This window comes from Meles meles, chromosome 5 (assembly GCF_922984935.1).
Source record: "Meles meles chromosome 5, mMelMel3.1 paternal haplotype, whole genome shotgun sequence".
Classification (NCBI taxonomy): domain Eukaryota; kingdom Metazoa; phylum Chordata; class Mammalia; order Carnivora; family Mustelidae; genus Meles; species Meles meles.
The window spans coordinates 1,512,655-1,537,079 of record NC_060070.1 but is presented as its reverse complement, the minus strand read 5'-3'; the positions used below and the strand labels follow the sequence as shown (position 1 = coordinate 1,537,079).

The 24,425-nt window shown below is 55.4% G+C and overlaps 1 protein-coding gene across 2 annotated transcripts in view; it reads left to right on the top strand.

Annotated features, from left to right (window-relative positions):
* The window catches only part of SMOC2 (SPARC related modular calcium binding 2), a 137,204-nt gene that overhangs the window by 93,558 nt on the left and 19,221 nt on the right, over positions 1-24,425 (top strand). For both annotated transcript variants that reach the window (XM_046005615.1, XM_046005616.1), the window contains exons 8-9: positions 3,527-3,713; positions 9,231-9,313. In XM_046005615.1, the coding sequence (XP_045861571.1) occupies positions 3,527-3,713; positions 9,231-9,313 (270 nt within the window). The remainder of the gene's footprint in view (positions 1-3,526; positions 3,714-9,230; positions 9,314-24,425) is intronic.

The following is a 24,425-nucleotide window of genomic DNA, read 5'->3' as shown; positions in this document are numbered from 1 at the left end:
GAGTAGGACAGAACTCTAAAGGAACAAATGGAAATTTTGAAAGAATCTGGTGGTGGTGGTGTCCGACACGGGGTGGCCACGAATATTCTTGTGTACCTAGAAGTGGCCCGCGTGGGCTCTGGCACGGTGCCTGACGCAGAGTGGGTCTTCACCCAGGGGTCAGACGCACTGATCATTACTTTACTTCAGAAATCAGGACCAAATGCCAATCTGAGGTCAGACTGTTCAAGGATCAGAACTTCGTTGTTTAAGTTCTTAACTTACAGACAAAAAAATCTGATTCTGGGTAACTAAGGCTACAGGGAATTTACTGGAAATACTTGGAGGCCCCATGGAGTGGAGGGCTGCTTAGACAGTGACGCCTCGGGGGCCCAGAATGGGTCCGTGGTCCACACGGCCTGAGAGCATAGACCAGCCTCATCAATGTTCATGTGCCAAGCAGACAGCACCCCAGCGGGCACGGCGGGGCCCAGCGCAGGACCCCGCGAGCTGGCCTCGGGGCACACCGGCTGTTGAGGAACCAGCCCTGAGCCCGGCGGCTGGGACGGGTCTCCATACCAGGCTCTCTGCACGGCGACCAGAGCGCCTGTCGCTAGGAGCACGAGCCGCTCTATGAACCCGAGGGCCGATTTCTTCCTTCTCTCTCTTATCCATGAACATGATTTTGGCACCTGCTGTGACATTTGAGCGATTCGTGGGTTCCGTGATTATCGTACAAAACGTGGCTCTGGACCGATACAGTGATTAGTCACGCTTCAGTCTGGCTCCTCTGTGGTTTCGGGAGGTGGTGTTCAGTCTAGGGGGCTGCGGGAATAGGTTTTGGGCAGGAGCACGGAGAAGGATCTGAGAGGCAACTCTTCTCGGTTTTTCTGGTACATATACGGAAATGCGTATGGTTCAAAAAATGTAACAGCATTTGGGAATGTCAGTAAGGACGAATCACAAAATTCCGTGTATGATTATCGTCGTATGGTACATGCAGGTGCCAGAGAGGCTAAAATCCAAGTCATTTTCCAGCTGTTATCGTCATAACCATGGTTCATTATCTAAAAAGAGATCTCCCGAGGGCCTGATACATGCCAGGCGCTCTCCTGGCCCTGGGGGAGGAGTGGCGATCATAGCTAAGTCTTCTGAAACATGGTCCGTAGAGACGCTCCGCACGTGACTCCCGCCCGTGTGCTGGGCCCGCGGCAGGGGCCCGTCCCCCACAGCCGTGCGGCGTCTCCGCCTCTCAGCCGCCGCGTGGGAGCACGCTCTTTCTCAGCGTCCCGGTGGGCTCCGGCTGTCTAAGTCACAGCTACAGTCACAGAATGGTGGCTAAGTGGCTCCTAAGGGGACCAGGCATCGTTCACAGCAGACACTTCAGAAGCAGAATCAAAATATATTCGCTCAGTGCATTATTTTATTTTATTTCCCTTTGCAAGGAGAAACCTGAAAGCAGAAGAATGTCCTTTCTAGACGCCACAGCACCTTCTTGTGAGGGCGGGTGTGCTTCTGGGTGTGTGGGCCCCCCGGGTGGAGGCTGCCCTGCCCTTGGCTGCGCGCTTGACCGGGAACTCGGGGCTCAGGTCTCTGCGGCTGGGAGGCCCCACCTGTCCCGCCTCCGAGACACGGCGGCTCGTGGTTAGCCTTGACCTCAAGCCCCCAGGACGCGTGGTCGTGGGGCCGGATGTTTGTTCCACCTTCTTCCTGCTCAGGATCCAGAGGCCGCACCAAGAGAAGCCCATTCCACAGACGAATCTCAAACACGTGCCCATATTTTCTTTAAAATGTGTGAGAAAGTGGATTTAATTTGCCAGTGTTCGTTTTTACTGTCCTGTATTTAGGCTGGAAGGATCCAGAAGAGGAATATTTGAAACATGCTGAGTATTTCTAAATTATATTTTAAACCACGTGTGACTTGATAATGAAGGATAAAGTTATTCTCCATGTTTTACTTTATTTGACTCAAATTCATTACCATCTGAGGACTACTGAGTGGAGAGGACTCACTTTGTTGGGATACTGGAGTGCAGATACACCAAGAGATGGGCTGACTTTTAGAGCTTTCTTTTTTTCCTCCAAATTTTAATTTAAATTCCAGTTAACTAGTGTACAGTGTAATATTAGACTCAGGGGTACCGTACAGGGACCAGCACTTCTGTCCATCACCGGTGCTCATCACAAGGGCCTTCCTTCATCCCCGTCACCTGTTTCCTCCATCCCCTGCCCCCTCCTCGCTGGGACCATCACTGTGCTCTCTGGGGTTACGAGTCGGCGTCTTAGTTTCTCTCTCTCTCTCTGTCCACTACATTCATTTGTTTTGTTTCTTAAATTCCACATGTGAGTGAGCTCATATGGTGTTTCTCTTTCTCTGACTGACTTCTTTCATTTAACATCATACTTTCTAGGTCCATCCGCATTGTCGCAAATACAGCGAAAGGATTCCATTCTTCTTTATGGCCGAATAATATTCCGTTGTGTAGACACCATGCCTTCTTTATCCATTCATCAGTCGATGGACATTGGGGTCTCTCCATAGTTCGGCTATTGTCAATAACACTGCTATAAACATCGGGGGCAGGTGTCCTTGAATTAGTGTTTTCATATTCTTTGGGTAAACACCGAGAAGGGCAGTTGCTGGGCTGGGTAGTTCTGTATTTGACTTCTGAGGAACCCACAGACTTTTGCGGTTGGCTTCTTTAAATCAGTGTGACACAGATGGCCTGAGAGTCCCATCTGCCCGGAGGCCGTGGGGCGCAGGCTGGCTGCGCGATCAGACATGGGCTTCTGAGTCTGATGGTCTGGATCCGCGCTCTGGGGCGGCCCCTTTCCAGCTGCGTGGCATTCCCTGTGTGACTTGTGTGTTCCTCTGTTTCCTCCTCTACCCAGTGGCTACATGAAAACCCATGAAATGACCGAGGGCAGTTCAAGCAGAGGAGAACTCTAGACCGCAGCTGTTCGGTTACACGAGAGTTAGTGTTGCGCTGTCGCGCGGTGTGACTGTTACTGGTGCAGCGTGTCTCTCTTCGCTAACAGCTGTGTCTCCGCTGTATTTCTAGGACGCGTCGCTCTGCGCACACGCATTCTGCCGAGCGGCCCTGGGCTCACGGTGGGCTGAGACGGGTTCCACTCTGCTCGCAAATAAGCCGGGCACACAGACCTTCACTCCCTTTGCTTCCGCAAATAAAGTGGTGACAGCATGGGAAGGAGGGGAACGTGATTCTGCGTCCGCACAGATTGTAAAAATGTTGGAAAAACTTCCAAGCGGCCTTGGTGCTTACACCCCAGACTGAAACCGGTGCAGGCTGGTGCCCAGCTTTTCCCGTCGTCCTGTCGTGCGTCCAGAGCCGCCCGCCTCTAACAGGAGGGGTCCCGGGGCACGTGCGCCCGCCGCGCCCAGCTCTCTGCCGACCTGTCTGCCCCTCCGGCCGGCCAGCCCCAGCTCCTTCCTGCCCCGTCCCCTGCAGCTCTCCGGCCGTACCTCAGGGACTCCGCGCGGGGCTGCCTACGTGCTGTACGCTCACACCCTGTCTTTCCTCCCCAGTGGCCTCGTGTGACCAGGAGCAGCAGTCGGCCCTGGAGGAGGCCAGGCGGCCCGAGAGCGACAACGTGGTGATCCCCGAGTGCGCCCACGGCGGCCTCTACAAGCCGGTACAGTGCCACCCCTCAACTGGCTACTGCTGGTGTGTCCTGGTGGACACCGGACGCCCCATCCCCGGGACGTCCACCAGGTAAAGCTGCGCCCATGGGCCAAGGGAGGGAGGAGACCGGGGGGGACAAGCCCCCATGGGTGCCTCCAACGTGGACGCCTGGCGGCCAGACCTCGCTTGGTTGCCCGTCTGTTCCCGCCATGCGCGCTTCCCTGCCTGGGCCGCCTGCAGAAACTGGCGACTCTGGCCATCAGAAGCCGGAGGAAACCACCTCCGGGACGGCCGCCAGGAGCTGCCGGTGTGAATGACAGCAGGTGGCTACGGAGGCTGAGCTCTTCATGCAATGTTTGCTTCTGTCGATACGGACGCAGGCTGGGACTGTGGCAACCGGCTCTGGGATCTGGTGTGGTGGGCACTCAGTAGCACCGGAAGCTTCCGTGGCCTTCTGGTCTTGGCAAAGGGAGCCAAGCGTTTCCCAGGCTGAAAGAACTGATCTCCCAAAAGGGCTTTCTATAGCATAAAAACAAAGTCCGCTAAAGACCAGAGCAACTATCGCTGTGCCGGGGTCTGAGATACAGAAACTGTGCTCACTCCTGTCCCGTGAGCTTGGGGAAACGGTTGCATGACCACCCCCGAATCACACAAACTGCTCACGGAATTTGTAAAAACATGAGTGAAGATGTGTTTGCCATTCTTTGTTACATGAAGTGATCTTAAATGTCCACAGGTTTATATAAAAACAATTTATAAATGTACAAAAATATTCTTCTCAGAAGTTATCAAATTTAGCCACTGGTTTCTTTTCTAGGACCTAGACACAGGCATTTTGACACTTCCTAAATTATTTCCCCCAATTTTTCAAGTATGACGATGAGTTATTTCAGGGAGGAAACCCTCCATCTGTTCATCCTCCCATCCATCCTTTTACCCATCTGTCTGTCTGTCTGTCCATCTATCCTCCCATCCATCCACCCATCCGCCAACCCTTCCTCCCTTCCTTCCTTCCATCCATCTCAAATGCTGGTGGTCCGCGCTAGCCCGTCACCATCCCACGGGCTGGGAGAGAGCGCTGACCCTCGGAGCAGGTCTCCTCTCTCAGGGACTCTCTCCTGCTTGCGGAGTGTCCGGGAAGAACGAAGTGGCAGCACTTCCTGCTGTAGCACCAGGGGGACGTCCCGTCCCAACAGCATCGAATCTTAGGAGCTCACACCCCTCAAAGGTGAAGGGAAGTTCGGACTCTCTCAGCAGTTCAAGGGCTTTAATCAGCATTTGTTGTTGCTGTTGCTGTTCTCTCTGCTCTGGCATCGTCACTTACGGGATCGCTTTGCGACTTATCCCTGACGGAGTTTCTAGAAGCATCATCCAACACAGTTGGGGCTTCCTTCTGACAGCAGGGAAAGCCTTCCCCATGGGCTTTCTGGGGGTCTCCCCTCATGGAATGCTCAGCCCCAGACCAGGCCTACTGTTCACGGAGGAAGGTTCCCATCATTTGGCACCAGACCTGGGACCGGCCACCGCCCCAGTGCCCTCACTGTCGTGCATGCTGTTCTAGGGGTGAGGAATGTACCAGAAACAAAATGCACAAAACTCATGCTTCCACAGGGCTTCTGTTCCAATGGAAGGAGACGGACTTTAGGCAAAGCGGAGAAGTAGTTACGCCGACTGTCAGGAAATGTGCTGGCGGGTGTCCATGCTCTGGAGGAGAACGAACCAGGAAGAGGAGAGGGCGTGGGGGGCGGGGCTTCAACGTGACCTGAATGGCGGGGGACACGCCCTGGAAAGCGGGTGTTGGAGTCAAGTCCTGAAGACGCTGGGGGTTGATCTGACGGATGTATGCGGGGGCGCAGTCCAGATGGACTGGACGGAGTGAGCGCTGCCCTGCACAGTGGAGGTCCCGGAGCCAGAGCCCAGTTGTTTGGGCCCAAAGCCAAGGTGTATCAGTTAGGACATTTTTCTTGCCTAACATGGTAACTCTTTCAAGTAGGCATAAACAAGGGGCTACTTCACCTCAGGTAAGCATTACAGAGGTGGAGAAAGCTCCATTTCGGTTGACGCTGTGATTTGATGATGTCAGTGAGGATAGAGTTGTCTTTGCCCTTGGACTCTTCTCATGGTGCCAGGGGGCTGCCAGGATCCGAGCATCTCATCCAGACACCACAGCATTCAGGAGATACACCGCCCGTCCCTGTCTTTCTTAGGAAGCCAACCTACCCTCTCTCCAAGTCCCCTAGCGAATTTAGTGCACGGATCGTTGGCCAGAATTAGATCAAGCGACCATGGCTAAGCCCGTCACTAGCAGGAAAAATTAGTTTAAATTGATCTCTAGGGGGACGTGGATGTTGGGAAATCATCAAAATTACCAACATTGAGGGACATCTGGTAAGCTGCTGGCCAGCGTCAGCAGCCCAGCCAGCACCGCGGTTCCTCTGTGACTGACCAGCACCATCGGGGAAGTCCTCCATGTTCCTGTGTAAATGCCCAGTCGTGTTCGGGCTCCCTTCTTATGATTTTCTGAAATAATCCTTTCCAGGGAGATGCTTCATGGATTTGTCTTAACATCCAGGCAGACGATTCAGGTTTTCTCCCTCAGTTATCCTTTCCATTTGCATTGGCTGACAGAGAAGAATAATTTAGAAATCCAGGACAGAAAGAAGCCATAGACATAAGGAGCAACGTCGTAAGCCAGCTTCCTTTTCCTTGTGTCACCGAGCAGGAACGTTAAAACCCATGGACTGTGCTGTGGCTGTGCGGAGGATGACAAGCCCTCCCAGGGCAGACGGCTGCCTGCTCCTAACAGTTTCTAATCTGGTCACCCAGGGACGGTCATCTGGGTGGAAGCCCGAGCTGGTCCAGGTGCAGAAGCACTTCCCGGTCCTCCTGCTTTTCGATGTCAGAGCTTACGCTTGGGCTACAGTGTACAGGTTGCCTGTAGGCTGGAGCCCAGGCAGCTGCCTGAGCCCACACCATGTGTGGCAGGATAGGATCTGGGAGGAGAGGGGCAGGTTCCAACCTGGCCACCACTGCGTGGTGGGGAGACGTGGCACGGGCTGTTGGAGGGAGCGTGGCGGGCTGCCTGCCAGCGAGCGCATTGGCTCTCAGAGCAGACAGGCTCCCCTTTCACCATCGTCACAGCTGATGACGGGTTCACCCATCTGCCACCCGCTCCGAGCCCTTCTTACGTCGCCCCCGTCCCCTGACTTCAGGGACCGTCTCTCAGTGGCCGAGTGCACGTGGCCGCGTGAGCGTGAAATCGCGTTTCTCCCTGGCAGAAAGCCTGCTCTCTGGTGGGCAAGCAGAGGGTGAAGGAAGAGGTGTTCATTTATTTATTTTTCATACGAATAAGTTCAACACTATTGAAAAGAATGTGATGGATGTCAACCCTGAATTTGAATTTTTTTCGGGACTTCAAAGCATTAATTCTATTTCTGGAGATTGCCAGTTCTGCAGGTCAAGACATTTCCCAGTATTCTTTAAAAGAGGCAGAATACTGTCATTTACATATACAATTTTTTATATCAGTGAAATGCTAGGATCCTTAAGACACGTCCAGGTCAAATTTGGAACAAAACCAGCATGACCAGTGTGGCTAGCTTTTGGGTCGTTGCGGAGTTAGAAATCAGAACGGGGGTTTGGGCACGATGTGGTCTCTTGCCGCCTGCGTGAAGGACGCCGGCACTGACTTCTGGCGCTCCGGAGGCTCTGCACAGAGTTTCTGTCACTCGTTCAGCTCCTGACCCAACAGAGCAGCCCGTGAGCGTTCCCGGGGCACACTCGGATATTTCTAAGAGCAAGATGTCCCCAGGAACGGCCGGGCTGAGTTTCCAGGTCATCCAGCAGGAGCTGGGACACCTGCTCGTCTTTTCACGGCTCAGCTTGGATGGGCCATCAGCTGTGAAGACGTCGCTTCTAACATGGGTGTCAATTCCAACCTATTCCAACCCCCCAGACCTGACCCAGAACCTGGAATTGGGAATTTAGCACGTGTCTGTGAAGACAGGGGCAACCTCCCCATGGGCCGGCCGCTTCTGCTCATTTCCTCTTGGCAAATGCTCGGCTCTCATGTCCCTGCTCTGGTGCCGAGAGGGAGAGGAGTCCCCCTGGCTGAGACGGGGTCCCCCTCCCCTTGCTCGCATTTTCCCGACTGTGGCCCCTCTGCCGTCTGCAAGGAGCCCCACTGCGCTGCACAAGAACTCACGTGAGTTGGTGGCTTCGGTTAGAGCGCGAGTTGGCGGCTTCGGTTAGAGCGCGACATGTGACGGCTCAGCTGCTTGCCGCCTGTGTCAGGGACTCTTGCATTTCAAAAACCACGTCTCGGTAAGGCCTGTTGCGCTTGCGGGAGTGGGTGTCACAGTCTCTAGCATCAAAGAGGCCACCCGGGGGGAGGGGGGGCCGGAGGGGTGCCGTGGTTTCAGCCACACCCGGTCGGCCCTGCAGGACCGGTCACCAAGGGAGCGACACTTAACATGTGTCCCTCGGGGAGACATTTCATTGTCTTTTGTTTCCTCCGATGGGAGAACAAAAAGTAAGAAAAAATAAGAATCTGGAGTGACCCCTATGAAGTACATGTGAGCTCCTGTCCCTGTCTTGGGGAGTGAGAGAGGAAGACGGGGCGGAATGGACGGCGAGAAGCCAGGGAGTCTACTTCCTGCAAGTCGGTGACCTTCAATCCAGAGCCTCCACCCGCGCCCCTGCCCACGGGCTCACACTGTCCACCCTTTAACTACATGAGGTAGGGGGCGGCGGGTTCTCTCTCAGTGTCCCCAGTGGCCGGGGGTTCTCGCCATGACCCCGGGCTCCCCCGTCTGTGGTACCCAGTGCCCAGACCACGGGCGTCCCTGAAGAGCGGCCCACAAGCATCCCCGGGAGACCTGGGCCAGCTGCTGCCCTGCGCCTGCATGGGAAGCCCATCAGGGACAGGGGCCCTGCATCCCGTCAGCTCTAAGGCCACCACGATGCCACCTCTCGGGGGGAGGGTCAGCAGCACCCACGGCTCCTGCTCCCACGTCAGGACCCACCGGTCAGGACTTCTCGGCATTTCTGTTCACTCGCTGTCGGTGCACGCAGTTCCCTCTCTCTCTCTCTCTCTCTCTCCTTCTCCCCTTCCCTCACTTTCCCTCGCCTCCCTTCCCATTAACACAGGGACAACCTTTTGTAGCTGCGTGAATCGGATTAAGATGTAGCTTGTCTTTCAGTCATACATAAATGTAAACATCTGTGGTTCTTTCTGTGACGTTTCCTTCTTTCCCGGGCCACACCCGCGGCCTCCTCTCCCCCCGGCCGGTCCGCTCTGACCATGTCACATCCGGAACAGGTGGTGGCGAGGAGGTGGTAACATTCGGCAGCCCCCGTGCAAGCTTTGTTCCGGAAACTGGAGGGAGATGCAGAGCCTTATGCCCTGTGCTCCTTCATAGGGACCGAAAAATAAGCTTATTATGGCAAATTGTCACAAAGGTCATAAACGGTCATAGATCAGGAGAGGTCGATGCCACAGATGTGCTGTGGGCCGCAGCAGGGGTCTGTGCATGGGCACCTGAGAAACAGAAGACGCCATCCTCTTCCTCGTGTCAAAGCCGTTTTCCTGTTCTCCCTGCTCCCCAGGTACGAACAGCCAAAATGCGACAACACGGCCCGGGCTCACCCAGCCAGAACGAGGGATTTGTACAAAGGCCGCCAGCTCCAAGGTGAGTGAGGCCGTCTGCCGGCTGTGAGCTTTCTGGCAGGTTTGGAATGAGAAAGAATGTCTGCAGCTCTGTTCCCACCGGGCACGCGTGGGGGCCTCAGAGCAGTTGGCCAGGGACCCTCCTCCCCAGGGGCCTGCGGTCGGCAGACGTGCGGGGTCCCAGGGAGCACGCCTAGGGCACGTGTGCGTTTGCTTCTCCTGCAGCCGGTGACGCCCAAGGGCCAGTCCCAGAGCCGGCCTTCCAGAGAAGCAAACACTGTCCCCTGAAATCAGAACTTCTGAACCAAAGGGATCCTTTAGTTCTTTTCCCTACAAGAAAGCAGTAACTCAAATGCCATTTTTGGGCATTTCTTTTGAATTGAATCAACCATTCAAGAAGCTGAAGTTTAGGTTTGAATAAAACATGAGCTCAGTCTTTGCATCCAGTGAATTTAATTACGAAGAACTATTTCAAATTAAACAGAGGCAGCGAGTTTCATCTTGTAATTATTAAAAATATGTTCACAGACGATGCTTATGGGTGCTGTCGTCCATCAAAAAGCACGTAAGTGTTTATGATGCACCAGAAACGACGACTTTAGTAGTTAAACCTAAAGCCTTTGGCGGACCCGCGTCCCTCCGGGAACGTACGCGGGGTTCAGAGAGGCAGGTGGACACGGCGGCCTGGCAGGCGAGGGCCCCTCCGTTTGGCTCGTCGCGTGAGATCAAGAGTTTACAGACACAGCTCTGACCTCGTGGTGTGAATTTGATGGCGCGTGTCAGATGCTTCAAAGCTACTCACTATTTATGTCCTTTTGGTTCTCTTTTTTCTTTTAAGTATCTCCCGATTGGGTGCGTTTAACCAAGGCCTTAGAGACCACGCAAACCGTTCTCTAATGTCTTAGCTCCAAGCACATGTTTGATCCCCGTCTGACAGCAAGTCCGGATAAACTCCGCTTACAGCAGGGCGGTTCTTGCTGTATTTGCTTGTGTCGGTAAAGAGGGTTTTAAATTCTGAGTAAAGGTGTTTTCCTGTGTGTGAACGAGGATGGAAACAACTAGAATAGCACCCAGGCAGGCCTTGATCTGTTCCGCAACGGGGGGAATGTGAGTAGCTAAGAGGAGCGGGGGGGGGGGGGCGCTTTCCTCCCTGAGGATGACTCTACCCGTCGCCCTTTGCGGCTGCTGCGACCTGCATGTACGGGGCCTTCTCCAGCGCGGGTCTCCCCAGCGACTTCCCTTTGACGCAGGCTCAAGGAGCCTGTGATTTTTGATTTTTGTGGTTTTTCACACCGTGTTTCCCTCTGTGTGGTCCGTGCGCTCTGCGTCTCACGGGTCCGGCTCCTTCCTGCATCCCGGGACGGGGAGAGAGGAGAGAGAATGCCAAGGAGCACCCGCAGGCCCCCGTGCAGATTCCCAGTTAAGCACGTTTTGTATTCATGGCGTGTAACCCTCGGAAGGACTCGGCGGACTGCTGAACTGCTCCCGGACGCGCTCGGGAGGTCCCTCCCTCCACCGCCCGGTGTGATCTCTCGCCTCAGGAAATGACGGCGCTGGTAGGGGCTCGGCGCACCGAGAGCCCTCAGTGGGCGCCTGCTGTTTGGAGCCGGTCTTGGTCCTGTCGCGCGAACGTCAGTCCGCCTTTGGCTCCGGGGTCCACGACTGCGCGGATTTCCTTTTGGGAGGACGGACGATAGGACGGACGCCCCACTTGGCTCGGGCAGTGTGTGGTTCGCAGACTCACTGCGGAGCCCGTCCGTCTCCGCGCGTCCAGTCTAGCGTCGTGCGTTAGTAAAAGACGCCGTGACCAGAGACGGTTCTCCGCGTCCTCCTCGCCGGGGCGGGCTTGCTAGAAGTTCTTTTCACGGTGGTTCGAGCCCATTAAATACCAGACGGGCCCTTGATTTAAAGACGGGAGTGATCGCTTGGACCGTGGGAGCAGCTGCTCGTCCCGCTGAGGAGCGCAGGGGCCGTCTCGTCGGCTGGTCCGCGGTCAGAGTGTGGCCAGCGGAGTCGCGAGCTGGCGCTGAGGACGCTTCCCCGGGGCTGGGACGCCGGCCCCCTCGGCCCAGACGGGCGGGAACGTTGGGCCGTCCGGGCAGACACGGCCCCCCTCGCCCACACCTTAAGTGAAACCCAGAGCCTCCAGGCACACAAGCCGCTCTTCACACAAACCGTGTCACGGTCAGCTCCGCACCGCTCATGACTCCTTCATCATTTTGATTTTTTGGAGATAATTATCCTTATTAGGGAAGAAACACGTGGGTCTTGGAATGACCCCAGGCTAAGGCTGCTCTTGGGGGAGGAGGAAGCTGTTGCCAGCACGGGAGCCACATTTCGGCGGACGCGGTTTCTTCTTAAAAGGTGCGGGGTTCGTTTCAGGCCTACGTCCCCGCCGGCGAGGGTCCTTCATCCTCGCAGCCGAGCTGGTAACTCTCTCCCACGCGGCCCACGTGTTCCGAGCCTTTGTGGACAGCCGGACGCTTACTGCCGCCGTCTCTGGGGTAGTTAGGACCTTCCCCGGCTCACCCAGGGACGCGCGGCCTCTCACTATGGAGGGAGGTGGACATCCGGCCTCATGGGCCCCTGTTGAGAACTGGGTCATTATTTGGGCGCTTTGATTCCATACGTTTCCTTACAGGGCCTGTCATTGTGTCCTGACAGAAAAACCTGGTGTAGTAGACATTTTAAAGGTTTTATTTTTATTTATTGGAGAGACAGAGCATGAGCAGGGGGAGGGGCAGAGGGGGAAGCAGGCTCCCCGCTGAGCAGAGAGCCCGATGCGGGACTCGATCCCAGGACCCAGAGATCGTGACCTGAGCCGAAGGTAGACGCCCAATGACTGAGCCCCCAGGCGCCCCGACAAGGGCATCAGGGAACGCCTTTCCTGTCGACAAATCTGTCCTGGCGTGTTTCCCTCACGTCTCTCCCTACACCCGGCCCACGTGCTCCAGCTGCCCGCGCCCTCCCCCGGTCTCCCGAGGGCCCTCACTCTGTGGGGGCATGGGAGACAGATGTGGCTCTCTGTGCCCGGGCCTGCTGGGGCCCCTTCCCCCGGGACTGGTCCTTCAAAGGCCCACTGTCCCCATGTGGCCGCCAGGGTGTAGCTTTCTAGGGAGGCTCTCCCGGGCTCTTGTCCACCGGGCGTGGCCCTCCGTACGCGTCCCGGAGGCGTCCAGGGTCCTCAGGCGGTGATCAGGTGTCACACAGCTTCGTGGCCCCCGAGAGGTGGGGCGGAGCCTCCGGAGCCTTCGGAGCCTGGCCGGCTGGTGCAGCTGGGAGCTCGCCGGAAAGAGTGTGTCCCTGACGGACACTCGGCCGCGATGCTTTCCTGCTCAAAGCCCTGGGCTGTTCTGCACCGAGTGATACTGTGGCCTTAGCATCTGTGGGTGGCTTTGCTGATTGGAAGGGGGACGGTGTGAGTCCCTGACACCTGGGGGATCTCCCGTGGCCGGAGCATGGCCTGATGGCTAAGAGCCCGTCATTCCTGCTGGGCCTCTGCGTACCGCCAGGAGAAAGAGGAAGGGCATGTGTCCTTCTCTGTTCTGGGCAGCACCTGCAGCCTGTGGACGAGACCAACAGACCCGCCCTGGGGCCCCTCCGGCCCCAGAGGTCGCACACACACGGACTGCAGGCACGGGATGCACGGGAGGCAGAAGCCAACCGAGGGGCGGCTCCTGCCCACGCCGCAGCCCCGCTTCCAGTCTGCAGACACGGGAATCCCTCTTGAGGTCCCTCCCGTGATTGCGGGCAAAACGGAAGCTTGGCTTCAGTTAGAAACCCTAAAGCATCCTTGCATTTTTTTAAGTAATACTTTTGCTCTATTCTGATGTTTTTCGAAGTGAGCTGTGATTTTCTGAGGAAGCATAGACTGACCCTGGCCTCGCCCTGAGCACGGCTGCAGCTACTTTTCTAAAGGTGGTGACTCTCTCCGGGCCGGTCCGGGCAGCAAATGGCAAGAGATCATCCTTTCTGTGGCCTTTTGCATCCTTTCTGCGTCACACTGCCGTCTGTGTGTGTGCGTGTGTTTGCCCGCGGGCGTGCACCTGCCCCTCGTCCATTCGGCTGTGGACGGACCCTCGGGCGGCACCCATGTCTCGGCTCGTACAGAAATGCTGCTGTAAACACCGGGGGGCCTGCATCTCTTGGAATTAAGGCTTTAGTGTTTTCATTGTGTTTGGTAAATACCCAGTAGTGCGATTCTGGGTCCTAGGGCAGCTCTGGTTTCGACTTTCTGAGGAGCCTCCGTGCTGTTCCCCAGAGCGGCCGCCCCAGCTCGCACTCCCACCGGCAGGGCACGAGCCTCCCCTTCGCGTCCTCGCCGGCGCTGGAGCGTCCTTCCCTGTGTCTGGCCGTCTGTAGGTCTTCCCGGAAAGGCGTCCGTTCAGGTCTTTGCCCATTTTCAATCACAGCGTTTGTTCTTCTGCTGTTGACTTGTAGAAGTTCTTTCTGTCTTTACGGCGGTAAGTGAAACAAGTCAGACGGGGAACGGCGGATACGGTGAGATTCCCCCCACGTGTGATTTAAGAAACAGACCAAAGAAGAGACCAAGAAAGAAACAGACTTGGCAGCAGAGAGCGACCTGGTCCGCAGAGCAGGGGTGAGTGGGGGCGGGGAGGAGGATAAAGGGGTGAGAGGCACAGAATTCCAGGACAAAGTCAGTCAGTCATGGGGTGAAAAGCCCCGCAGAGAGTGTCGTCGGCAGTTCTGGGCTAGTGTTTGCCAAAGACGGTGACTCTGACGTGCGAGCGGGGAGGCGTGCGGACCCGTGGCATCGCGGGGCGAGCACAGGGCTGCGGCGGCCCTACTCCACGAGCGGGGCGGCAGCCGGACCCCGAGCCTCACACCGGCGCAGGGGCTGCAGGACCCAGGAAACCCCCGGGTCCGCTTCTCTCCCACGGGGGCCCCACAGCCTTCAAGGCTCTTTCGAAGATAATAGGAGACGTCAACTGTTCACCCATTAAAAACATCAAATTCTACGATTATTTTGTCGGATCAAATACTGAATTCAGAGACCTGCATCTCCCCAGTTTCAGCTGAAACAGAGTCTGATTTTGGACGGCGGCCCTCCACCCGTGCATGCGCGGCCAGCTTGGGGTCCCGTGTCTGTGGCGCTCGTCTGCCCAGCGCTGTGCACACTCAGTCGCCGCTCGGGGGGTTTCCTGCAACCCGGCTGCCGAGATCCCGGGTCGGGACAGAGCGGGGCGCTGTGTGGGAGACAGGACTTGGTCGTTCTGTAGAGAGCTGTCTGGTGGCCTCACGGCAAGCCATCCGTGCTTGTCACCTCCGAGCAAAGCATGGGTTTGCATGTCTGGCTGTGCCGGGGACGGAGTCCCAACACGGGGAGAGACTATAGCTGCGTATTTGGCTTCTGACCAGCGAGCTTGAGGGTTAAACGTGAAATGAAACTTGTACGCAAATAGGGTTATTAAATCTTTAAAAGCAAATTGCATTTTGTAGGATGTAGGATGAAGAAATGGGCGTTAAATGCAGTTTAGGAGAGGGTGCCCTGAGTGAGAACTCACTGAAAATCACACGGGTATTTTCTGTCCTAAAGGCTCGGTGAGGTGGGGATCCCGGGACAAGGGTCGGGGGTCGGGGAGAAGGGCCTGGAAGACGCTGCGTACAGCTCACAGATGTGTTCAGGGAGTTACCCACAAGGTCCCGGAGGACATGGGGACGTGTCCTCAGTGAGACCTTTACTTAGTTCAGCTTTGTCTATTCCCTGAAAGCAGGACGTCCCGGCGAGATAGTCTGTGCGTCTCCATGGTCTAAAGAATCCATTACTGTTAATCTGTGCGGAAGCACTTTTGAGCGTTCCCAGAGCAAAACTCACTAGTCTTAGGAGCTCCTGCTCGGCAAGCGTGGCCTGCGTGGCCTGTGTGGCCTCCGTGTCGGCTGGCGAGCCCGCCGCCCACCAATGCGGGCAGCAGAGACACGTGTCTCCTTCTCACCTCGCCGTCGGCAGATCGCCTCCGGTTAGGGATGCCGGCTCCACAGGCCGGTGTTTCCTGAGAGCGACACTTCCACGAAGCCTCGCAGGCGTGTGTGACGTGGCTGCTTGGGCTGTTCCGTAGGAAAGCAGGTGGCAGGCGGGGCGTGGCGGGAGGCATGTGCGAGGCAAAGCCTCACTGGTCCTCATTGCGCCGCCCTTGGCAGAACTCTTACTGAGATTTTATTAGAACATTTATTTAGTTCATTTGACATTTTTTCTCCATTTTTAAGAGGACAAGGAGAAACTGGAGGAGGCTTGGTGGAAAATTGTGGGAATTACTCATTCGCAGTAAAATAAGAACAGATAAAGACACGTTAAGGAAGCAAAGGCTTTTTTTTTTCAGTCTTAACACGCAGAGGAAAGACTCACAAAGGTCAGCTGGAAATTCGAAGTTACTTGCGAAGAGGTGCTGGGCACGTCCTCCGCTGAGTGAGAAGATGTGAGCGTTAAGGTCCCTCCTCAGCTGAGGCACAGAGTGTGGAAAGGGGCTTCCTGGGTGCCCGGCTGCACCCGCAGCACCTGGAAAGGTCTAGCCCGTGCAGACGTGTGCCCAAACGTGGAGTCACGGCATGCAGGAGGCTGAGGAGGCCGTGTCCTTCCCATCCCTCCAGGTGGACATGTAGGACTCATGGGTTAGAAGCCACGACTGCTCCTGTCGCGAGCCTCGCCGCTGCCTGGGTGTGTCCCCTTGTTTTCCGTAGTGTGTCCCCTCGCCTCCTGCACGGCCCTTGGCCTCCTTCCCTGGTCAGGCCTCTGAGTGGCCTCCTGTGGGGCTCCTGTCCCTGGGTCACCCAGCTGCTGTGGGGGCAAGGAGGACATGGACCTGCCCTGCACCGCTGCTGGGGACGGGGCCCCTTGCTGCCTAAAGAAGTCGAAGACGCACGCACGTCCCAGAGGCGAGGCCCATGGCGGCCGACCGCACACCTTCCCTCTGCTCTCCACCAAGAGCCCCGTGTCTCCATCCTCCCGAAGCCTCTGCTCCAGAAAGGGAGGCCCGTGTGTCCCGAAGCCGATGCATGACTTCCACGGATTACCCTCCGCTGTGTCACGGGCTGGCCGTCACCTGGTGTCCACACCGTGGCCGTCACGAGAAGGTGGTCCCTCAGGGACCAGGTTATCTGACATCTGTCTCTCCCGTCTGAGAAGAGGGACAGTTTCCCAGCCACCCTGGTCGGGACGTGCGTATGTGTGGGGAGTTTCGTGAGCAGCAAGTCCGGCCTCCTGGGAGCAGCCCGGCCGCCGTCCCCGTCTGCCTTGGTTTAAGCACTCACTGCCGCCAACTCACGCTCCAGTGTGGGCGTCGAAGACGAGGCCCCACGTTCTCAGGTTTGCGCCGGGCCCTGCCAGGGCGCTGGGTGTGACCCGTGTGGACATGCCTTATCCCGCGTCGGGCCCGAGGAGCCGGAGTCAGGAGCGGGAGTGGGAGTAGGTCCGGGAGACCACACTGAGGGAGAGAGAAGACGCGGACACAGTTCAGGGTTGTCCACCAGACGCGTGGTTAGAAAGATGGGGTCGCTTTTTTTTTTTCTTCAGTTTTACATTTCTGAAGCTCAGTGTCCGAGCTGACTTCTCGCTCCCCAGCATGACCGCACAGTAAATGCCTTCGTTTCAGAACATTTAGGTGTTCGCCGCCGCAGCCGAGCCCCGAGAGCGGGCAGACCTGTCCCTGCCGCCGTGGGGACGCTCAGGGTGCACCTGCTCACGCAGACGCCCGCGCATGGCTCCACGCTCCCACGCTCCTTCCTGAAGGAGTCTGAGCTTTAACCCAGGTTAAACAAGTTCTTTAAAACGGTGGGGAGTCCCATCGATGACACTAAGACACACACCCCTGGTCGGTTTGGCCTCTGCTCCGTTGAAAGCCATGATTCTGCAGAAGGGAGAGGAAGCAGGGTTAGACGCGCGTTCGTCAGGGGACAGCGTCTGGCAGATTGACTCACAGCGTGAGCTTTGTTTCAGAGACACTTGGAGTGAGTGGGGAGGACACTCTGTTCTCAAACACCATTAAGTAGTTTAAATTCAACTGCTGTCCGATGATAAGCAGCTTTGTCCCAAACAAACACTTTAAAACCCTTTCAAGGGTAGGGTACCCTGGAAAAAGCAAATTCGTTTTAACTGGCTCACGACTCACTTTTATTAATGTTGGCGTCCCGCGTAGCTCTTCTGGATTTATCTGGCCTCTGCCAGGACCCGGTCACAGAGCTGCTCTGACGCGCTCCTTCAGTAATCTGCTATGGGACATGATGCGGGCCCAAAGGGGGGTCTCAGTGCCCGTGTCTGCCGCCAGGCTGTCCCCGTGACCCGTCCGCGGTAGGACCCGGCATCGGCCACAGCTGGAGAATCCCTGGTACCACACCAGCAGCCGGGTTCTTCCGTGGTCTGCGTCTTTAGCCCCGTTGTGGGAACGGCCGGCCGCTGGGGCTGGTCCCCACACCCCCTTCCTGAGTGCGTCCTGATCATTCTTCCCATGGGTCTCACTTCCTAGATGGGCTGTGAGCTCGGCGAGGCCGGGTTCAGGGGCGCCAGGCACGCAGGCCTGGAATAAAGGGGCTGCCGTGGGCTCCCGTCCGTCTCTCTTCACCAGGGAAGCCGTGTGGGCCCATCGACTCAGCTGTCTTCCACCCGGCCCTTCGCCACATCATCCATGCTCTTCTCCGTATCCTCCTGGTTCTCCTGTTTTTAAGCCCGGAACAGTCAGAGCCCCAAAACGGTGCTGGGCCCTCTGTTTTATGTTGTTGTTATAACTGAGAATTCCTTTCTTTGCTAGCTTTGTGAGCACATGTTTGTGGGTGGTAATCCTGCTGTGCAGATGGCCCCGGGCCGGAGGCTGGGGACACAGACACACTTATGCCAAAGTCTCTAAGCTCTGGGAGCCAAGATCGCAGTTTTATGGCTCCCCGACCGATGCTCTTAAACAAGACAGCAACATTATACACAATTAGGAAAAGTAAGGAGATAGATTGGTGCATGATAAAATTTCCCCTTAATGCCTGAAAATGTCATGGAATCCTCCTTAAAAGCTCTGTTCCAGGTTCTGGGCCAAGTTCCGGAACACTTCGCCCAGGTGGAGTCAGGACCCTCTGGGGAGCGTCATCGCGCTGACCCGGAGCAGGGCTGGGGGTCAGAGTGAAAAATCACTTCTCTCTGAGCCATCACGAAGGGAATGGGCACAGGCAGAATCCAGTCAAAGCTGGAGACTGGCCAGAACACAGGGTGATTACTTCTAGAATTCAGGCCCAACTAACGAAAATGGCAGGGCTGATGGTAGAAATGAAGCTACATTCTTCCTGATAACTTAATTCTTTAAGAATTCCAGTGGACAGACCGAGACCACAGTGCTCAGATACGTAAGCCCTGTGTCAGGCTGCTTGGACGCTCCCCGATGACCAGCGAGGCAGGAAACTTTCAAAACCTCCTTTGTAATGAATAACAGCAGGCCCTGGAAACGTCTAGAATGTTGTCCCTGACACGATGATTTAATTTTACTCTTAGCTTTCTCCTGACTTGTCACATCAAGAACAACTTTTCAGCAAGGTCAATGGCTTCTCCCTCTGGCAGGAAAGGGTCAAGGACTGTCCCTTGGCTGTTAGGTAACATCTAGAAATGCCTGAGATGCACTTTTTGAGAGTGATTCCCAGCAGACCAGTTTTAAAACTTTGGCTTCTCACCCCTGTCTTTTCTCTGCACTTTTGCTTATTAAGTTAAGGAACATCTTTGGAGTGTGTAGTGCCCTGTTTCCAGCAGGGAAACTGAGGCAGCTCTCTCTGCTCAGAGCCGGACACCTCAGAATCGGACACAGAATGGTGTTGTCGCCAGAGATTCCTTAAATTCAGGAAGTCCTAGATTTCTGATTTTTTTTAATCTCCAGAAAAACATGCATCTTCTGCTATAAAATACCACTTGGCAGCATCTTTTGATGGGTACTTAGAAGTCCTGTTGAAGTCGATATTTGTAATAACCCCTTGTTACTTACATGGGATAAATTTGTTTATTCAAATGCAAGGGAATAAGCATCTTTGTAATTTCTGTAATGGAGAAGTTATTTTTGAGGCAAAGGGAAGAATAAAATAGGTGTCGGACAAATAGATACCGGTGCATATCCCCGTTCCCTGGGACCCTCCCCGCTTTTCCTAGTCATTTGTGGACATCACTCTTTATTGTGAAGTGAACCAACTCTCCTGGCACATGCCATTTTCCCAGAATGCACCAGGCCCAGAGTCGACTCCTGCCTGGCTTCTGACCACTTTACCTCCACTCGGTAGAAGGGAGCTGGTTACGCTGTCACAGGGAGCTGAGCCGGAGTAGGGCTGTGACCGCAGTCCTTGTGTTCCCACCATTAACTCCAAGTCCCTTCCGCTTTATGGTCGTGTTTCTGACGTCAACACCTCTGCACGGTCTCCTTCTGGAGGAGCAGCTGACACACGAAACGCCTGACGGGGGACGCGAATGCTCTCGTCCCTGGGACATGTGGTCCATAAAGAGGGAAGTCGGGTGTGGAAGGCCGTTATTCCAGGGCTCATGAGAGCATGTCCCTCCCCTCCGAGCACAGGACAAGTCCGGAAAGCAGGAAGCGCTCGGGTTCTGTGCAAGAAGGACCGTGCTGGCAGCCAGCCTTAGTAAACCCTGGGAAGAGCCATCTTTCTGGAAGCCCTTCTCTAGAGGCAAGGTTTTCATTTTCACAGCGTGTGCATCTGGACAGTGACTGAGCTCAGTTTTTGCCTAAATGAATACGGATTAAATGAGCCTTTCATGATCTGCTGGCCCTTCCAACTGGGGCATTCCTGTAGAATTCCTTAAATACATGAAGCCAGAGAAGCAAACCGAGGTCACCATGCGATACTCTAAAAGGAGAAACAGGCTGGAGGTTTGGCAGGATTCAGATCAGGTCCTATTAAGGAATTTGGACTGTATCCTAGACGAGTTTTGCAGAATTAATTTTTTATTTAAAAAATCACTGACAAGATTGTGGCTGGTGAGTCAGAGGCGCCTAAGACAGGGGAGCAAGGGCACCGGGAGCCGAACAGCACTCGTGCTCATGGAGGTTGGCTGAGAACTCGGAGGACACTGGCGCAGACACTGCGCACGTGTTCATTCATGCAGGTGTCACAACGGCCCGTGAGGAAAGGCCACATGAGTCTGTGCTTTGTAGATGAGCACAGTGTCATTAAGTACCTGAATCTGTAGAGTGAGAACCTCAGCACGGTGATCCGTGAGCACCGAGCCTCGCTCGCGTGCAATCAGCCAGAGCGACACACACACACTCACACACACACGTATTTGCAAGAATCTTACCAGAACGAGATCCTCTGTGGTATGGCATAGGAACAGGTGGGCTGCAGTGAATGCCTTCTGTGGTTCATTACTAAAGGAACCAAAATAAAACTATAATAAAGTTGATGTCCCATGGCACAGAACACACATATGCTGCCATCATCCCCCCATCATTACCACGACCAACATCATCACCGTCACCACCATCATCGTCACCACTATCATTATCATCACCATCTTCACCATCATCATCATCGTCATCACCATCATCATCATCACCATCTTCACCATCATCATCATCGTCATCACCATCATCATCATCACCATCTTCACCATCATCATCATCGTCATCACCATCTTCACCACCATCATCATCACCATCACCATCATCATCACCATCATCATCATCATCACCATCATCATCATCACCATCATCATCACCGTCATCATCATTGTCACTGTCCCCACCATCACCGTCATGAACACCATCATCAACACCATCACTATCAACACCACCAACGCAAATGATTTGAACTTTCCCCGCAGTCGTCCCACTTTGCTTCACTGGGGCTCCTGTGTAGGGTTTGCTGCTAGAGATAGCAAGATACCTGGGACTCCCAGGTCACCCGGAACACCAAGTGTCCTTGCGTGAGCTGGGATCTAGCCGTAGCTCTGGCTTATTTGGAAGGATGATCTTGGAGGGCTGTAGACCAGGAGACCCACTTTTCCTCATGCCCATTTGGGTTCCACCCAGCAGAGGTTATGGGATGCTAGCCAATCCAGGCTCTGCTCTGAGGTCAGGACCTTGAGATCCAGAGAGGTCAGGTGACTTGTGCAAGGTCACACAGACAGTGTGGGGTGCCTCTTGAATCAGAGTCCTGCTCTCGTCTGTGTTATCGAGCTTCTAGTTTCCTTTCATCATGGCATTTGTGTTTGTGGTTATATTTTTCCTGCTCTTTTTTCTTTACCTCTTAAAAGTAAATGGTGCAGACTCAATGTGTAGGAAGCAATGAGCTGGCCCTAAGTTTGCCACTTGGTTTCATGTGCCCCCTCCCAGGAAACTTCCTTTCCCTTTGAGTGTCGAGGAAGTACATCCAGCAAAGGCGGGCCGAGAGCTGAACTTTCAGCTGCTGCGGGCCCAGGGGCAGGCGACTGTGACCCGCATGCCAATACCCCCTCCCCCGCAAGGTGCAGCAGCTCCCCCCTTGCAGCTCCCCCCCTGCAGCTCCCCGGTCGGGGATGCCAGCTCGTGGGCGCAGGGAGTGCAGACAGACAAGTTCTGGGTTTTCTCAGCGCAGAAGGCAAACAGCCCTCTGAGTGGGGAGAGTTCTGTGTTTATACGTGTGGTAGCCTCTTGGACGCTGGAGTGAAGTCATCGCTCTGGCTTTCGTGGTCTGTGGGCTTTGTTGAGACAGAGCTGCTTCACTGAGAACGGTAAAAATCAACAGTCCGTGACGTGGGTCGCTGGAGAAGTCACCAACAACCGACCAGAGACGAGATCTGAGCACAGGAGAGGAAGCCCGTCGCCGCCCAGAGTTGCACTGCTCACGCTGCTCGGGGACAGAATTCGAGTTCCAGAGGGAGAACGTCCTCAAGTGTAAGTGAGACGAGCCGGGCCGGTCAGCGCAGGCCTGCCTTGTCTCGCCGGGGCTCGGAGGCTGGTGCCGGGCCAGCCACGACTGCCTTGGCTGTGGAGGCTGCTGCCATGTGGGGCTCCATGACTGGCCCAGGTCGTGATTCCGGGGTCCTGGGATCGAGCCCCGCATCAGGCTCCCTGCTCAGTGGGGAGCCGGCTTCTCCCTCTGCTGCTCCCCCTGCTTGTGCTCTCTCTCCCTGTCAAATAAAGAAAAAATATTAAAAAAAAAAAAGAAAAAAATCAGAATTCTTATTTTGCCTCTGCTTTTCCATCTTCAGAAAGAATCGGCCTCATGTGGGAGATTTCCGCAGGGCTCGGGTTACTCGAAGTGGCCCAGGGACGTCTGGGACACAGCTGCATTTTTATGTGCATTCTCTTAAGAACCAGAATAGACACATTTTATAGGGCTTGGCCGTAACCTTCGCACAAACGTGCCTGTGGCCACTTGGGTTTCGTCTTTGTTGGCTGCTACTTTCTACACCAGTCTGCACCGTTCAGGGCCATAAAAGGCAATGGTCCCTACTCTCTAATTATCGCCCATGAAGAAGGGCTACGGGTCAGCCATTCTAAAACTAAACATTAGCCTTTACTGGAGTCTGGTTAGCACTCACGTAGCCGCGACCTCGTTCTGTTACCTACACGTGTGTCTCTCGGCCTTCATGGATGGTTCCCCAGGGAGGGCTCCAGGCCAAATCAGCGTCCTCACTGGGATTTGTAGTAATGGCTGAAGGACACCTTTGACTACACCTGCTCACAGACCCTTTTAGGCTGGAAACACAGCCCTAGAGACTCAGGATCTCCATCCCCCAGTTTTGTGTGCTTGGGTGGGCCCTGGACGGCCTTTGGAGAACCGTGGCCGGCCACCTCTGTGAGTGAAGGACATTCTTCTACTGTTATGGTTAGACTCCTAATTGATGTGATTCTCAAAGCAAACAGTTCCTCATTTACCAACTTCAGAGAAGAGATGCGTTCCAGGCCCCCGCGTTGGGAGGCGAGCCGTGTTTATCAAAATCTGAGACGACACAGCAAACGTGCAGGAGAGAAGTAGACACCGATCTTCATCTTTTTGCCCGGGAACTTTGGGCAAGCCGTGAGGTGAGTGTATGAGTAGCCGAGTGTCCTCTGGTAGCATCGGTGGGATTTGGGGCTGCAGGTCAGGGGCCACGCCCTGCGGAAGCCGTGTCGTTGGTCAGGCGTGCGCCGGGCTGCGGCCAACCTCGCTGCGTGGCTCACATGTTCACCATAGGACAGGGTTCTCTTCGGGTTCGGTGTCAGCAAGTGGCATTTTCTCTCCGTAGCGTCTGAGTCAGGTGGACCTTCTGGTGGCCCTTCCCTCTCCATGCCGGTCTGGACTCCGATGCGTGGCTGCGTCCACACCAGGTGTGTCTTCCGCGTATTAACCCGACTCGTTCCCGCCGGCCTCCCCTAGCTTTCTGTGTTCTCTGTCCTGATGTCCTCCTTCATTTGGACTTGGCTCATCCTGCGATACGGGGCGTGGACCCAGGCAAGCTGAGCGAGGCTCCCCAGGCCAGCAGTGCAGGCCGGTGCATCCAGACACCTTCCTTCCAAACCACGTCCGTCGGCACGGTCCTGCCAAGAGCTCCTGCCTCCACCTGCCGACTTTCTTACATTTTAAAAGAGTAAAGATGGGCGGGTACAGAGGAGACTGCGCCAAGTGCTGGGAACGACAGCTCCCCCAGTGTGGCCGGCTGTGTTGCGATCCGTGGGCAGAGTGTTGAGGAGGGAGACGCGTGTCTTACTGCAAAGCCCAGGACCGGCCAAGGCTGGTCGTCATTCAGTGTGACTGGACCTGAGCAAGGAGTTGGGTTAATGTGGATTCTGGCCCAGCTGATGGGTGCGCCTGTCGCCGTGAGGGTTCACGGGGGGCTCTGGCTTGAGGGCTGTGGTCCTTGTCCGAGAGGACGGCAGTGGGGGACATCCAGGGGACGCCACACTGTGTGCAGGTGTGGCTGTGACCACCACTCCCCAGGGCCTCCTGCACAGACACGAGGAGAGGGTGCACGCGGCCTGTTCAACCCAATATAACCCAGCGCGCCGTTGTATTGGGAAAACAAAGTGCCTACAAAAGTTCTTGGAAACAGAACAATACAATCCAGTTACCCTCCGGGGAGCACAGTCCGCCGTTCCGTGGCTGCCTCCCAAACGGAAATATTGGGTTGTAGGAAACAGTTCTGCCTTAAAGTAATGCTCCCTGAGCACAAATAAACATCGGGA